Source organism: Ursus americanus, chromosome 19 (assembly GCF_024610735.1).
Source record: "Ursus americanus isolate L20-20 chromosome 19, mUrsAme1.1.p, whole genome shotgun sequence".
Classification (NCBI taxonomy): Eukaryota; Metazoa; Chordata; class Mammalia; order Carnivora; family Ursidae; genus Ursus; species Ursus americanus.
In genome coordinates, this window is record NC_142145.1 from 38,762,032 (window position 1) to 38,779,343 (window position 17,312).

Consider the following 17,312-nt stretch of genomic DNA (forward strand, 5'->3'; position numbering starts at 1 on the left):
GCAACAAGAACAAAAACTGCCTTCTTAAGAGTCCAATCAAAATTCCTATAATTAAATGATACAAACCCAGGTTGGTGACTCGAAACAATAAATATCTAAGAGAACATCCAACCACTGCAAATGGGGGGGGGGGGAAGAAGCAAACAAAGCTGTGTGCCTTAAACTTTATCCCAAGTCTGGAGAGAGAGACCAGTGGGTGGAAAAAATAGCAACAGGGAGGAGAGTTTTTCAGTCTCTATATTTAAATACTTTATTTTTGAAATCTCAAGAACTTTACCAGTGAGATGATACTTCTTTCCTAAATTTCACTGACAATTATAATTTCCCAAACTGGGTGGCATAGTATTATATACACCATGGTATTTGGTTTACCCACACACCAATTTTGTTTGTTTGTTTGTTGTGGTAAAAAAATATATAACGTAAAATTTACCATTTTAACCATTTTTTTAAAGGTGACTTAAGTGAAAATTATCCCTTTATTGGCTAATTCACTGCTTTATTTTGTTTTAAAGGTTTTATTTATATATTTGATAGAGAAGAGAGAGAGGACTGCACACAAGCAGGGGGAGCAGCAGAGGGAAAGAGAGAAGCAGGTTATCTGCTGAGCAGGGAGCCCCATGCGGGGCTCAATCCCAGGACCCTGGGATCATGACCTGAGCTGAAGGCAGACGCTTAACCAACTGAGCTACCCAGGCACCCCCATTTTAACCATTTTTAAGTGCATAGTTTAATACTGTTAACCATATGCACCTTGTTATGCAATGGGTCTCTAGAACTTTTTCATCTTTTAAAACTAAAGCGCCATATCCATTAACCAACAAATTCCCCTCCCTCTTGCCTCTAACAACCACCATTCTATTTTCTTTTTAATTTTTTTTTTTTTTTAGATTTTATTTATTTGACAGAGAGAGAGCGCATAAGCACAAGCAGGGGGAGCAGTAGGCAGAGGGAGAGGCAGAAGCAGGCTCCCCGCTGAGCAAGGAGCCCAATGTGGGACTCAATCCCAGGACCCTGGGATCATGACCTAAGCCAAAGGCAGACTCTTAACCAACTGAGCCACCCAAGTGCCCCACCATTCTACTTTCTGTTTCTAAGAGTTTGTCTAGATGATTACAATTTTTTTTATTGGAAAGTTGTTACTTCTCTCTTTAAGATAGTTTTCAAACCAGCATGCCTCAAGACTGAATATTTAGAGAACACACTTTCGAAATACTGTCAAAGGACAGTAGGAGTTCACTTATAAGAGTTTGACCTTATTTATTTATTTATTATTTATTTATTTATTTATTAAAGATTTTATTTATTTATTTGACAGAGATAGAGACAGCCAGCGAGAGAGGGAACACAAGCAGGGGGAGTGGGAGAGGAAGAAGCAGGCTCATAACGGAGGAGCCTGATGTGGGGCTCGATCCCGTAACGCCAGAATCACGCCCTGAGCTGAAGGCAGACGCTTAACTGCTATGCCACCCAGGCGCCCCTGACCTTTTTTAAAAAGATTTTTTAATTTATTCATTTAAGAGACAGAGAGCGTGAGAGTACAGCAGGGAAGAGGGTCAGGATAGTTTTGATTAAAACTGTAATCACAGAGATGGTGAGAAATGGATGGATTTGAACACGTTTTGATAATTTGCTGATGAATTCATCAAAATTTCAGACATCCTAATTCTGTACATCTGGGGAGGGCCCAGAAAAAATACATGTGTAAGGGACTGAGAACACAGTTGGCATTTCTTTTAATGAAAAGGAAAAAGTGACTCAAAAGACAAAATCATTGTTTTATGTTTGAGAAACTGAAAGATCTTTCATTTGGTAAAATGATCCTAAACTTTGAGTAAAATTAAGCAAAAAATTACAATGGTGAAATTATGTTTCTAAAAGCTAGTCTCTTTCTGGCTTTTTGCCTCTCCTGGATCAAACTCATGACCCCAAGATCATGCTCTACCGACTGAGCCAGCTGGGCGCCCCTCCCCACGTCTTTTTAATACCTTTTCCCTGTAGACCTCCTGGTCTCTGCCAGCTCTTCCTGGCTTTCTATTTTCATGGTTGGCATTACTATTATATCTCAATATCCAGTTCTCTTCTACCAAGAAGACTGCATTTCCCCCACTGCCTTGAAATTACATCTGGCCATGACTTGCCTTGGCAAATGAAATGTCCAGTGGAAATGACCTGTGTAACCAACTCTCCAGCCCACTGTGGTAAGGGGTAACTGGGGAAGCACATGGTAATATACAAATGCCATGAGATCAAAACAATCTGGGATTCTGAGGCTGGAGAACAGCTGTCTGGAGAATAGCCAAGATCCACAGTAGACTTCAGGTGACCCTTGGGGTTTAGGGGTTGTTTGTAATCGCAGCATGACCTACTCTATCTTGAGTAATCTCTCACCTTCACTGGGCTCTCATATGGCTGCTTTTCGGCAATGACTAGCCTTAATCAAGACCCATATGTGGTCTTCTCTGACACCACGATTATATATCAAATGATTTTCCAGTAATAAGGTAGAAATTTAAATATTTAACTTCAAGGATCTCGGACATAGGTGTTCTTCTGCAATATTTTGTCTTATCTTCAGTAAAGATAATCTAGGTGATAAAGGTAAGTCTTCTCAACCCATTCTGGGTTGCCTCTATCTTTTACTTTCAGTAAACAGTCATCAGAGGTCATGTCAATAACATCTGTGTTCTGGCCTGTACCTCTTCTTGTGAAAAATCCAAAAAGCTTTCATATGTTTGAACATATTCTCATTTGGGGTACATATGATAGCTACTGCCACCCAAAATTTCATATGTATTTAGCAAGGGGTAGGATTTATAGAGTCCCATTTACATCTTACCTTTTAAATTTCAATGAAGCCCCTTGGAAACCGAACTAGTACTAACTCCATGACGCTCAGCATTACCTTGGCCTAAATCCAACCTCAGCGCTATTGACATTTTGGGCAGGTAATTCTTCGCTGTGGAGAGTTGTCCTATGCATTGTAGATGTTAAGTAGCATCCCTGGCCTCTACTCACATCCCTGCCAACAGCACACCCCAGTTATGAGAACCAAAAATGTGTCTAGACATGGCCAATGTCCCCTGGAAGGCAAAACTGCCCCCATTTGAGAACCATTGGCCTAAAATGAACGTATATGCTTGTGATAGATATTGCCAAATGATGACAACTTAAAAAGCGAAGTTTGTAAAAAATTATCAAGATCCATATTTAAGAACAGACACAGTGGATATTTTAATGAAAGCAATGGTCCTGCCATTCTTTATTTCTAACAATAATACATATTTACAGAAGGAAAAGAAATGTACATTTTAAATTCCGATCATTAAACAGATTTGTTGTTGCAATTGAATAATAAAAGAACTCTCTTAGTGACTTTTTAAAATAACTTCAGTGTCCAAAGGTACAAATGATGATATCATAAACTTTTAATAACTGGATTAACCTCACTTCAAAATGAAAGAGACCTAGCACCAGGAAAAGAAATGAAGCAACGACACTGGAGACAGGATCTCTTAGGAGATCTGATCTGAAGCTTTGTTTATCATAGATTCACTATCCAATTTTTCAACCTACATTTTAGAAACTTGGGTGAAAAGTACATGAAGGAAAACCTCCATAGGTTTTTGTTGGGTAAAAAGACTTTAGCTTTTAAAGAATAACACGTGAATCCGTTTTTCCCTTATAAAGCCTTGGAAAAAATGCATCTTGAGGCGCTATAAAGAAAGTGAGTGGAACTTTTTTGTTAGTAGTCAACAGCTGCAAATACTGGTTTTCATTATGCCCCCCCCCTTTATTGAGAAATAGTTCACACAGATCAATCAGTGTATAAGGTTTAAGGTGTACAGCATGATGGTTTGATTTATGGTTTTCATTTTTTAAAACAATGAATTATAAATTCCTTTTTATAAAAGGTTAAAGGCACCGTGAAAACAATGAGTATTTGCACTTCACCATTTTAGAACTCAAAATAATTCAGAAGGCAAAATAATTCAGGCGGCCAGCACCTCATTTGTCCTGTAGGTGGCAAAATTATGCTAAGAGGAATCCAGGGACAGGCTGCAGAATTGCTGCGCTGAGGTTAATAGTGGTAGATGACTTTTTAAAGCTTTACTTAAAATCCAGGTTTTAAAGTTTTTTCAAGTTTTACAGACTTAAAGATGCCTTTTGTGTTGCTCTGAACTAACGAGGATTTATTTTCTGGATAGTCAGTACTGATGCTCAAAAATATATTGTTTTATTTTTTAGGGACTAGATTTTCAGTTTGATTATCTCTGAAAAATTCCTCTCTTTTTGCACTTGTTGTCCAGCGGGTTTTGCTTTATTGGATGACCCATCCAAATTGCAGGACAAGAGCTTGTGAAACTAAAAATCTGTACTTATTTGCCTGCAGCTGTGAAAAGCAAGCTTGAAACCAGTGTCTAAAAGGGAGGGAATAAGGCCCTCTAGATTTTGTCTGGTTTTACGCTTTTCTAATTACCTCACAGTGGATGGCAGAATAGTAAGAAAATCTTTAAAGAAGGAATAGATAATTTATTATAAAAAATTGGTGGCACCGTGATTATGACTACATTTATGTGTAAGGAACAAAGTTCGTAAGTGATGACAATTAAAAAGCTAACTACAGCCGAATATTTTATCCTCGGTTGTTATCACTAGTCTTCATAGCTTCCTTTGCTTGCTTACAGTACAGAGACGTCATTCTACATCCTGGATTCGTCATTCAAGAGCCAGATATGAAAAATAGAGCCATCAGATAACCACTAGTAGCAAGCGCTAAATATATTGTTATTTGAAGAACTAAACCTAAATGAGGGATAGAAGGGAGAGAGCATAGTATGTTATACAAATATGTTCTGGAAATGCTGACACAGTGTGACTTTTAGAAATAGAGAATGGGAAGAGCAAATGAAAAAATTTTAATTGATTCAGTTATCATACTGGTGATGGTTGTTATTAGCATTGTTATTCTGTGGCTGCTGCCTGTGTAAGGTAAATAAAGGAAATGAATAATTGTGGGATATTCTAACTCTATCATGCTCTGTGTCCTTGAAAACCAGGATTCTCAGTCTAGAAAATGGCAACACAGTTGTAATAGAAAGGAATAAGTAAAAACTCTGTAGTACTCAATTTGATTTGGAAGTTTCACAATAAACTCACAAAGTGTTTTATCTTATTAAAAAAAATAGAGATTTCCTACCTCTCTCCTAGAAACAATGGCCAATCGAATAGCAATGAGCCTCCTTAGAGCCCTGGTTACGGTTTTGAAATACCATTTCTCACTGAAAGTAACCAAGCTTCTTAGAGAAATGGCTCATTCCAGGTCTGAGGCAGGAAACACACAAGTTGAGCCTGGAGTATCTTGTCTTCTGGGATAGCAAGGAAGCTAATAAGACAGCTAGTGTAGTGTCCAAATGACTCAGAGGCAATGGTGGTGAGGCTCCCAATGGCCAAAGATGGGACAATTTGGACTTCAATAAGGTAATATTTGAAACGGGTTGAAGCCTATCAAATATGTTTGAATCCATGAGTTCATAACACTGAAAAAAAGAAGTGCTATCTGGAAGGTAATAGGAAGCAAGTTTATTATCTTGAAAAATAGTAAATGAAAGGAAAATACAAATATTTACTTTTTCTTTCCTGTACAAACGTGACCAGGGGTTAACCAAATAGTAGAGGCGGGGGAACAACTCTTTATAAAAGTGTTCCAACTAATAAATGAAAGAGAAATGATAGAGTTAGAATATCCTCCAACTCAAAATAAATCAATGGATGTAGGCATTGAGTATCAATTTCAGCTGACATCACAAATAGGGAGAACAAGACATTGTGTGCCCCCTAATGAAAGAACACACCATGACCTATAGTCTTGCCAAAAAGAACTGGACCTGAGTCTATTCAAACATCTGGATCCATGTGTCAATATCCAGAGGAAAGAATGTGCTGAATTGCACCGTGACTACACAATCAGCAAAATACAGACTGTGGGAAACTCTACAGGCCACGACACCAAGTTCTTCAGTAAATCCTAAGGAAAAGAAAGAAGGGAGAACCTACAGATTAAAAAGATGTGGAAGATGTAGCCAATAAAACAATTTTAAATGGATAAGATTAAAATATAGTCTATAGAGATACACACTTGGGTACTAATAAAGAAACACAAGGAAGTGGTTACAATGGGTATCACTGTAGTGGTTACTTCTGTGGAATTTGGGAAGAGGGTTGATAACTGTGACTGGACAAAAAGAGGACAACCAGAGTGGCTGGCAGAGTTCTAGAACAGTGTTTCCTTATCATGATGTAAGGACCTATATTTTGTTTGGTTTTCAGTATTTATATTTTGTGTTTTCTCTAAAGGAAAAAAATTTTAAAAAAATGAAAGCCCTTAGGGTTTTTCACTAAAAATTATGGATGTGAACACTTCTACTATAAATATCAGTTGAAGGTTCTTAAGAAATTGCCTATATTATAGAAATATTTCTAAATAATAAGCTACAAATATTTGAAAAATATAATATTAAATTCTTATTGTGCATAGTTATAAAAAGTCAAAGAATTAAGTATACGTTCCTAACACAAAATTTATTTTGTTACAGTATTATGTTTTACAATTTGGTTAAGTGGACTTTTTTGACTTCTAAAATTTTCCTCTCCTACTCTGATACAAGGCTACTCATAATATTCTGTTAGAGATTAGATAAGCACTAGAACAGATTTCGTATTTCCTTGAATGTCCACACTTGGTTTCACTCTCCATCTTTTTACATAGAACAAAGATTAGTTATCTTGCTCAACCATGATAGTAGTTATTAATATGTAGCATTACACACAGTATCATCCAATTTGCAAGAAAGACCCCTCACCCACATATCCTGCCTTCTCTTCCATATATTAATGGCTGATGGAGACTATTTTTTGTTGTTATGTGTCTAAAAAACTCAAGGATGTAAAACAGATTTAAGCCATCAAAATGAAAGCAGTTTTAAAACGCAATATAACAATAAACATGGACAAACGTATAACAGTCTTGTACATTTTTGCCCATCGAATATTGCCAATTCCCCTCCAATTGTTCAAGCAGCATCTTAACAAATGGTGCAATTGTATGGTCTCCTTTCCTTTCCTTTTAATAAAATTATGTGGTGTTTGAGTGATTCACATATTCCAGAAGTGACCGGTCTAAGACCCTTCGGATAAGAGCTTCCTCAATTATATTAAAATCCTACAAATAAAGAAAAATAATTAGAAACACAGTCAGAGATGACAGTTTTCAGCAACTGGAAAATAAGGGTCAAGGCACTGCCTCATTTTGCAGGAAAGCACAGTCCTGAATTTAGTGACCTGTCCAAATTTTCACAAAAATTTGTCATAAACCCCAGGACTTTTGTTTTGGGGCTAGTGCATTTTCTACTTAATTTTACTGCCTAACAATTAACTAGTTATTGTCATAGTAAAATAGTCTTGATTTGGAATTTAAATTAGTCATTTTAGTCAACATTATAGATCCTGGTTAGGGTGCTATGTTCCAAATAAACATGTAATACGGAGAAAAGTCAAGACATCCCCCAGAATTCACCAATCTCAGCAGTACTACTATCTTTCTGAAAAACATGCTGAACACAAAACTCTCTTTCTCCCTGCCTCCCCATGGTCAAAATGGCTTCCAAAACTTTAGGTCAGCACATTCTGTAAATAAAACAAAACCTATTAAGAGCCCTTTTCTCTGCAATCCATCTCCTCTTCTGCAATAAATTGGAAAAAAAAAAAAGAAAAAAAGTAAAATCTCTATTGGAAATCCATTCTAAAACATGAAAGCATAAAGGCAAATCAACAAAATCCAAAGCCCAGAAGAGCACAAGATCTGGACTGAATCCTGGCTTGTTCTTAGGCAATTTATTAACCTTTGAGCTTCAGATGTTTCATAGCTGAGTGAGGACAGTAACACAATATTCACTTCACAGAAGTTGCTGTAAGGAATAAAATGAGATAATATTCTTAAAGTGCATAGTCTGGCACTTGGTAGCTCGGGAAACCAAAAGGCAAAACAAATAAGAATGATTCCATCTCACTTCCACAACCAAGAATACAGTTTTGAGTGGGTTGAAAGTACTTGCATCGAAGTTGCTTCCTCCTGACCAGCCCTGTATCATACTTTGGAAAATCTCGAGAAGAATGGACTGAACATTAACAGCTAGAACAAATATGAAATCAACCTGGTTTTTAGAACATCTTATGGAGCTAAGGTAAAGAGGAAGCCCTATGTGTTGCAAAAATGAGAAGCCCTGTGTGCTTCGGTGGCCAGAAAAGACATTATTTGATGCTGGAACCTCTGTTGTGTAGCCTGCTCAACTCTTCACGTGGTCCTAGTACCTCCATTTACCCTCGCCCCATCTCCAGCTGCCCTAACATCCTTGCCCAAACTGTGCAAATCACTTTACACGCACTATCGCATTCAATCCTCACAACAGCCTTGGGGACGAAGTGTTTTCACTCTCCTCACTTAACACATGAACAGACAGGCTCAGTGGTTAAATACATTTCCCACGGTCATAGAGCTGTGACCGAGACAGAGCTGTTACTCAAACCCAGGTCAGACCCCAAGCTCCTTGTGTTGAATCTGGATAACCATAGTGGGCAGATCAGAAAGTGGGGAGAATACTTTCAAGGGATGATCTTCAACGATTATTAAATTCTATCTTGAAATTGCATAAAAAGACAGCAGTCAAAAATCATGTGAAAATTACATGCAAAGTTAAATTTAGCCTAAGTATTTCATGTATTTAGATAGTGGTAACAATAAAATATACTATTTCACAACATGGCTATGAGAGATTTTCCTTCTATAATAGGCAATACGCCTTTGCTGAAAGGGACTCAGGAGATAACACATTACCCTCACATGGCAACACTTGGAGAGAAGCAGAACAAAGGCTACATTAACTTTTCGCTTGTTATTCTCATTCCTGATCATGGGAAATACAGTCATAAGTTAGAACTATTCATACTACATCTAACTTTTCTTTCATCCCAAAAAAAAAAATTTCTTGGGTTGGAGGAAGGGGGTTGGGAGGAAGGGGGTCAAAAGGTACAAACTTCCCCTTGTAAGATAAATACTGGGGATGAAATGGACAACATGAAGACTAGAGTTCACACTAATGTATGGTATATTTGAAAGCTGATAAGAGAGTAAATCCTAAAAGCTTTCATCACAAAGAAAAAAAAATTTTTTTGGTGTCTATAGGAGATGATGGATGTTAACTAAAATTATTGTGGTGATCAGGTCACACTATGTAAGTCAAGTCATTTTAGTGAATACCTTAAACCTACCAGGTGCTACATATCAATTATTTCTCAATGAATGGAAAGGAAAAAATTCTTAATATAATGAGATAGTTGGTAGTTACTGATGGGTCGTTATTGAAATATGGGGGTCCGTGGTACTATTCTGTCTGCTTTTGTATAATTTTTCATAATACAATTTTTTTCAGTTTAAAAACATTCAATAGACATGAGTTTCGTGTCTCGTGGAATTTAAATAAAAAATGAGGCCTGTGTGTCTTACTATAGTCACTGATAATGCCATATCTGTTATCATCCATTCAATGGACTGTAATAGCAACTGGTTGCAGAACAAACTGAGCCATTTCATTACTGATGTGATTTCATCTCATCTCAGCTACATAAGCTTTCAACTTTCATAAAAATTAAAACTATATATAAGGAGGGGACTAGAGTAGAAATTAAAATAATTTGAAAGTGAAATCTAGTACCCTATACAATGACTAATTATCTAGATCACAAAGAAAATAATTTTGTGTAAGGCAGATAATATCAACAGTCAAGTTTATAAACATCATATTTTTATAATTTCCTACTTAATGCTGATACTTAACTTCAGGTCTATACACATTTTTTTTTCTGCTATAATTTTATTCACTTGGATTTAAAAAGGTAAGCTTAACACACACCACACAGAAACATAACGTAAAAGTAAAAAAAATATATACTTACTATGAAATCATCATAAAACAAAGTATGATTGACTTGCAAATGTCTTATTAAACTGCCACTAAAGCTGCCTGGATTCTCATTAGGTAGTAAACGGCAAAGTGGACAGAACTGGAAATAAAGAAAATCAGGAGTTCAAGAAAGAATTTAAAATAATTAGTGTCAGAATTAAAAAATTAAATAACCATTCAACAAAGTGAATTTTAACTTTATGAATCTATTGGCCATTCCTCAGCATATTTTAAAACTGCATAAATCTTCATAATATTAACCAAATAAAATTGCATTTATTTCTTCATATGCATTTCTTATACTTAACAGTATAGCTATTTCATATTTATCCATCTATTATTTAAACAATATTGCAGTTAGTAGATGTACCATAATTTACTTAGTTGCCTCCCTCTTGAAATACTTAATGACTTTAAAAAGTAACCATTTTCATTTTCAAGTATTTATAAACTCATGAGAAATTACAAAAATAATGCAAGAGGTCCCATGACTCCATCATCCAGCTTCTCCAATGGTAATACCTTACAAACTGCAGTACATTATCAAAACCAATTAACTAGACTACAAACCTTACTTAGATTTCATCAGTTTTGCATGAGTGTGTAACATATACCCCTAAAGCAGTATATGTTAAAGAAAGAGTCGGGGCTCCTGGGTGGCTCAGGTGGTTAAGCGTCTGCCTTCAGCTCAGGTCATGATCTCAGGGTCCTACGATTGAGCCCCACATTGGGCTCTTTGCTTGGTGGGAGTCTGTTTCTCCCTCTCCTTCCACCCCTAACCCCTACTCACACCTACTCTTTCTCTCTCTCTCAAGTAAATAAAATCTTTAAAGAAACATATACTACTTTATGACATTTTTTTCACTGCTTTATTACATTTTAACCTAGGGTTTTTTTTTAATTCTACTTCTCCACATTTTCATTTTTTAAAATATCAGATGCAGAATGATTACTGAGAGCGAGGTATGTGTTAGGCATTAAATTAGGTGGTATTCTGGGGCGCCTGGGTGGCACAGAGGTTAAGCGTCTGCCTTCGGCTCAGGGCGTGATCCCGGCGTTATGGGATCGAGCCCCACATCAGGCTCCTCTGCTGTGAGCCTGCTGCTTCCTCTCCCGCTCCCCCTGCTTGTGTTCCCTCTCTCGCTGGCTGTCTCTCTGTCTGTCGAATAAATAAATAAAATCTTTAAAAAAAAAAAATTAGGTGGTATTCTTATTTGATCCTCAAAACAACCTAGTGAATTAATTAATACCCTGTTTCTTTCACGAACTCAATTTCAGAAAGGAAAAAAAAAATCAGCTGAAATTTATACCACCATAAGTAACAGAACTGGGATCGAGGCCTCCTAATAGACAATTCAAAATTCTCTGCATATTATAACAGTGCTTAATTTATCTGTTGAGATGGTAACATCTTTCTTTAAATTTAAATGAGGTCTTTATGTAATTCTTATTGTTTTATGGAGGGGGTCTCAGTTTCAGTATGCTCAATATCTATACATGGTTCTATTTCTGAATTTTGCTCTACTCCATTAATATTTGTCTTATTTTTAATAGAATTGCATCATTTAAGTTATTATCCCTTTATAGTCATTTATGGTTTTCTAATGCTCTAGCTATCTTGGTTACTTGGCAGCACTGGCTATCCCAGGATACCACTTAATCCCCCCTGGGACCCTTACATAGTGATGAGAACACAGCTGAGACCAAGAAATATTTTAACAAAAAAGCAACATTAATTTTTTTGTGATCTGAATGAAGGGACACTAGTTATAGAAATTTGTTCACTCAATACTCTTTATGGTGCCTCTACTATGTGCTGAGCACCTGGAATATGGAAACCAGTGAACATACAGTTGGGTTGCCTGGCCTGTGAAGTCAGAGAGCCTTCAAATCCCAGCACCAGCTCTTCCTAGCTGTGTGACTGACCCTCAGCACATGAATTACCCTCTTCCGTGAAGTGGAGGTAGCACCGCCTCACTTGCGGAGTAGCTCCGATGTTTAGAGATAATGTCCTCCACGGGCCAGGTACATACTAGGTATTTAATAAGCACCATGGATTCACTACTATTTGATCCTTGTTCTTGCTCCGTGAGGGAAGAAACTCCACGTGTCCTGTTCACTCCTGCATTCCCAGTACCCGGAAAATAGTTTCCGATTTCATCCCTGCCTCTCATAGACTTAGCCTTGGCAAGTAATTTAATTTTATCCTGCAAAATGAGAATTAGCACTGCCAGGCAGAGCTGTTTGTATTTTTAAAAGATGTCATTTAACATTATGAAGCTCGGTCATTATATTAGTTCAGTCCTTGGCACAAATGATAAATGGTTGCTATTGTTATCACGTAAGCAGATACTTTCAATACTGCATAGCAAGTGCTATACTCAAGATGTTACATCATATATTCAAGTGTTATACTCAGAAAGGCAGTTCAAGATCTAAAAAGGGAATCATTAATTTTGCCCAGGAAATCAGGAAAGGCTTCAGCCAAGCTGTTGGTAACTAAAATGAGTCTTGAAGAACGAGCCAGCAATGCCAGAGTAAGGAGTATCACAGGCAGAGAAATCAATATGGGAAAAGGCAGGAGATCCTTAATGGACAGGCCTGCTTCGGGAATGGGAAAAGCTCTGGGAAGCTGAAGGTAGGGCATGTGGGGGAAGTGGTAGATGATTTTGGAAGGATATGTTGGGGCCAGTTCTGCTCAACAGATATTTATTTGAGCACCTATTATGGTTTCTGTAGGCCCCATGTCAGGAGTCACAGGTACAGAGATGCTAAGCCCTGACCCGACTATTAAGGAGATTCCAGATCTAGTGAAGGGGAAAGATACAGAAAGCCTGGAACTTTAAGCAAAGTAGTTTCTGTTTTTAGTCTGATGTTGATAGGAGCTAGTGGAGACTTCGGTCTTCTTCCGTACATAATATTTAGTTGTGTAACTCAAGAGGTTTCTTCCAGAAGGCCATTGGAAGACAACCGGTGAACATCTATACTACTCTAAGGATTTATTTTGTGTCCTAAATTGAGGGATCAGACCTGAGGGAGGAGAGGGTAAGAACAGGAAGGAGAAAGGAATGGTAAGAGACTGACTAATCGTCGTCAAGTACCTAAGTGTTCACCTATGTTCTCACTCATGTTGCCAATTGGCTAACATCAGCTCATCCTTTATTACGTGCCTCCACTCAATACTCCCAGGCCATGATACTCATATTAGGAATCAATCAATGCACAGTGTATATTCAAAAGATGCTGACCTCATCTCAGTATGAACTGTATGTGATGGTGAACTCCATGGGTGAAAACAGCCACCATACCAGAAGCTACCACCAACGTCAATCGTTCAGAACATCTATTACAAGGGACACCCAGTTCTATCTGTGGTTTAGATTAACCTCCACAGCAACTATCTGGTGGCAAGTGCCATTTGGAGAAGAAATTTAAAATTCCTGAATCCAAAAAAAGAGAAAAGAGACATGCACTGAAAATAATTACAGGCAAATATGTAACCAAAATGAAGGTACCAGATTGCACATCTAATTTAGCAAGAGTCTGAAAGCAAATTTAATAAAGATTTTTCTTCCTTCCAAAACATTTATGCATATACACTCCCACTGCCCAGTCGAGTCACAGATATTCTAAATTACCCACAGAAATAAACCACTGTGGGGCAGGTGGCTCAGGCTCTAGTCACCATAGTTTATGTTCCAAACCAATAAAAGTCTTGTCCCTTCCCTTAAGGAATGAATCTCGGGAGCAAGGCAGAAAATAAGAGACTACTGCAACCCTTGAATCTGGGTGAATGGAATTATGCTCTTCTTTAATATCTTATTTTTCACGATCACTCTATCCTCCTATGTGCTAGGTTCTCTCCCAAAGGTGGGCAGGCAGTGCTGAACAAAGAAGTTATGTTCCGTGACTTTGTGAACCTGATACCTTACAGGGAGAGACAGACGTGACACAAACACCCAACTACAAATTGTGATAAATGAGAAAAAAGGGGGGAGAAAAGCAAGAGCTGAAAGTAATCTGGATGTCATGGAGGGCTTCCCTGAGGAAGTAAGATTTTTTTTTTAATTTTATTTATTTATTTGACAGAGAGACAGCCAGCGAGAGAGGGAACACAAGCAGGGGGAGTGGGAGAGGAAGAAGCAGGCTCCCAGCGGAGGAGCCTGATGCAGGGCTCGATCCCATAACGCCAGGATCACGCCCTGGGCCGAAGGCAGACGCTTAACCTCTGTGCCACCCAGGCACCCAAGGAAGTAAGATTTAAGCAGAGTTCTAAAGGATAAATAGGAGCCAACCACTGAAAGAAAGAGCACTCTGGGCAGACGGAACAGCCAGAAAGTGTGGCTCCTGCTGAAACTGCTTCCCTTTCCAAAACAAAATACCAAATTTCTCTCAGAAGTGGTCCCTCAATTCAATCTGAAACATGCTGCTTATGTCACCGGACTCCTTTGAGTTTAATATTCCACAGACACAAATTTTCAAAAAACAAAACATGGCAGGGGCGCCTGGATGGCTCAGTTGGTTAAGCCTCCGACTCCGGGTTTCGGCTCAGGTCACGATCTCGGGATCCTGGGATCAAGCCCTGTGTTGTGTGGGCTCGGAGCTCGGGGAGGAGGAGTCAGCTTCTCCGCCTCTCTCTCCTTCTCCCTCTCCCTTCCCCCTCTCCCTCTGCCTGCCCCTCCCCCCTGCTCCCACGAGCGCGCTCTCTCTAAAATAAATAATAAATAAATAAATAAAACATGGCAGAATATAATTACCATGTGACAAAAAGGAGCAGTTGGTTCTTAAAGCTGCATGTAAGGGAAGTCGAAACTCCTTGATGTTCTTAACCTACTACCCCGGTCTTGAGCAACTCAGGAAAGATTAGTCGCTCGCGGTTCGATCTCTGAATTATCTAATTTTATCTAGAAGGCAGAATCATTTGCTCAAATCTCTAACTGCCATGAAACTTCTTACACCAGATTAAGTCAGATGAGGTCACTGATCTTATCTGTAAGCAAACCTAACAACCCAGCCCCTCAAAGCAATAATTCCTTGTTAACTTCCACACCAGTCCAGAATCAGCCTTGGACCTAGGACTTCTCCCGGGGTGTTTTCACCAACCTGCCCCCACTGGGGATCCCTAAGCATGTGAACCCCAAATATGCCACAGTATCTACTTCCAGCCTTTTCATAACCAAAGTGTATATCCTGAATTCTAGCGGTTCTAGATCCTTCAGAGTGACACGTGGCTTGAGTTTGTACTCCAGCATGAAACGTTAACAGGAAAACTGAAGGTCTTCTGTTCCAGAGACCACCTCTAGACAACTCTCATGTATTACAGAACCACAGATCCTGTGAACAATCTCCTCCTGCCTCAAGGCCACAACAGCATCCTGGTCTTTTGAAATTCATCACTTCCCTCGCCCACCCTTCCAGCTTGGGTTCCCTGAGTGCGAGAGAGTACACGGCTTCCTCAAAATCTCCACAGCCTTGGTTTTATATAGTTGGAAAGTAGTAGCCCACCATTATCACTTGACTCATTTACTATTACCCTGTGAAAAAGGCATCATTCTCATTATCTTCCCTATTTTACAAATGATGAAACAAGGCAAAGACATTGGTGGGATTTGCTGGGATTGGTACCAAAGTTTATCTCCTCCAAAGCCTAGGCTTTTGACTATTAATTCTACGGGCAATCTGATCCCACCATTCCTGGTTTATTTCTGCCCTCAGATCCACTTTCTTCAGTGACCTCTATCACCTCTAAATCAAGGAAGACCCAGCTTCCACGGGCCACCTTCAATCTGATGGCCAAACTGAGCAGCACGGGGACTGGATTTCTGCCGGAGCAAGTACACGGTACCAATGGACAGACCAGTACATGACCCGACCCAGAGTGTTACTGGGATGCAGCCCAAGACCTCCAGCCAGAGCAGCACCTGGGGACTAGTGGTCAGGGCTCAGGTTGTATGGATAACACCGCCTTCGGGTTGCTAGGAGACAAAGAAGCACTTAGAACTCGGTAAATGGTTGCTATTATTATGCCATCCTAACGCTTTCTTCTAACTTCTTCTAGCTCCCCAAGGACCTATCATAAAACGGCTCCACAGCCCAGTTCTTCCCACAGAGCAACCAGGGCAGTAAAAGCCCATGATAATCTCTCCCGCTCTCCCAACACATACCAAGCCATTCCAAGAACCGAAACCCCTAAACCATTAGGATCAATAACAAATACCTTCGACTGTACTGTGTGGCTTTTCTTGTGAACTTGCTAGTAGACCACAGGGGTTCACCATGCTCTGGAGCTAGACTATTGTGTTCAAATTGTGGCTAGCTACTTAACCAGCTCTGGGACCTTACAAGACTTAGTTAACCTCTCTGAGCTTCAAATTATCATTTGTAAAATGGAAGTAATCACACCTATCTTCTAGGACTGTTATGAGAACTATCCTTGTTTATAAATATCTATCTATCTATCTATCTATCTATCTATCCATCTAAATATGTTTCGATCTCATCACTTTCCAAGAGGATTTTATAGAAAAAATCCCTTAAAACTCAAATTTAAAAAACCAAAACTCGTATCTACATACACAACACACATACACATATATGTCTGTATATATAGATATATATACACACATACATACCTATATACAAATATATACATATTTATACCATAAAACTAAAATAAAATTCAGAATAATCATTTTATATCTGCTAAGTCTTTTATTTTAATTTTAAAATAAATGTACCCAGTATTAGCCAGGTTAAGGTGAAAGTGGTTTACTCCTAAATTGCTGACACAAATATAAATTGACTCGACCTTTCTGGAATGCATTTAGAAGTATATTTCAAGAGCTATTAAAAAGTCTGCACTTTCTTGGTCCCAGAAGATAAATCTAAGGAATTTCCTCTTAGGAAAAAATCCAATAGAAGGAAAAGTTCAAATGTACAATATGAATTCAAATCCTAAAATTGGCAACAAGTGTACAAAAAATAGTAAAATAGCTAAGTAAGTGAGGATGTATCCAGCAGCACCCTGCTTTCCCTCACAACTACACAAATATGAAAATTATCAAAGCCACACTGTAAAGTAGAACTAAAATGCCAGGCTGAAAAGAAAAATGGAAGCATCATCATGAACCTAGGAAATGATGAACAATATGTATATTTAATGTGCAAGCATATGGATACTCAGACAATGAAATACAACAATAGATTGAATAAGACGAATAACTTTCTACTTTTCATTTCTAGTAAATTGTCATGATAACCTATTTGATTATTAAAAAATGTTTTTTACTTAGG

At 38.3% G+C, this 17,312-nt stretch overlaps 1 protein-coding gene across 2 annotated transcripts in view; it reads right to left on the reverse strand.

Moving 5' to 3' along the window:
- Positions 1-3,209: 3,209 nt before the first annotated feature.
- Positions 3,210-17,312, reverse strand: part of RNF125 (ring finger protein 125) — a 35,290-nt gene continuing 21,187 nt past the window's right edge. The window contains exons 5-6 of one of the 2 annotated variants that reach the window (XM_045781887.2): positions 10,012-10,119; positions 3,210-6,028 (exon numbers count right to left, since the gene is read on the reverse strand). In XM_045781887.2, the coding sequence (XP_045637843.1) occupies positions 5,960-6,028; positions 10,012-10,119 (177 nt within the window). In that variant the 3' untranslated portion in view covers positions 3,210-5,959. Of the gene's footprint in view, positions 7,223-10,011; positions 10,120-17,312 lie in introns of both variants that reach the window. The other variant, XM_045781885.2, reaches the window with a different exon arrangement.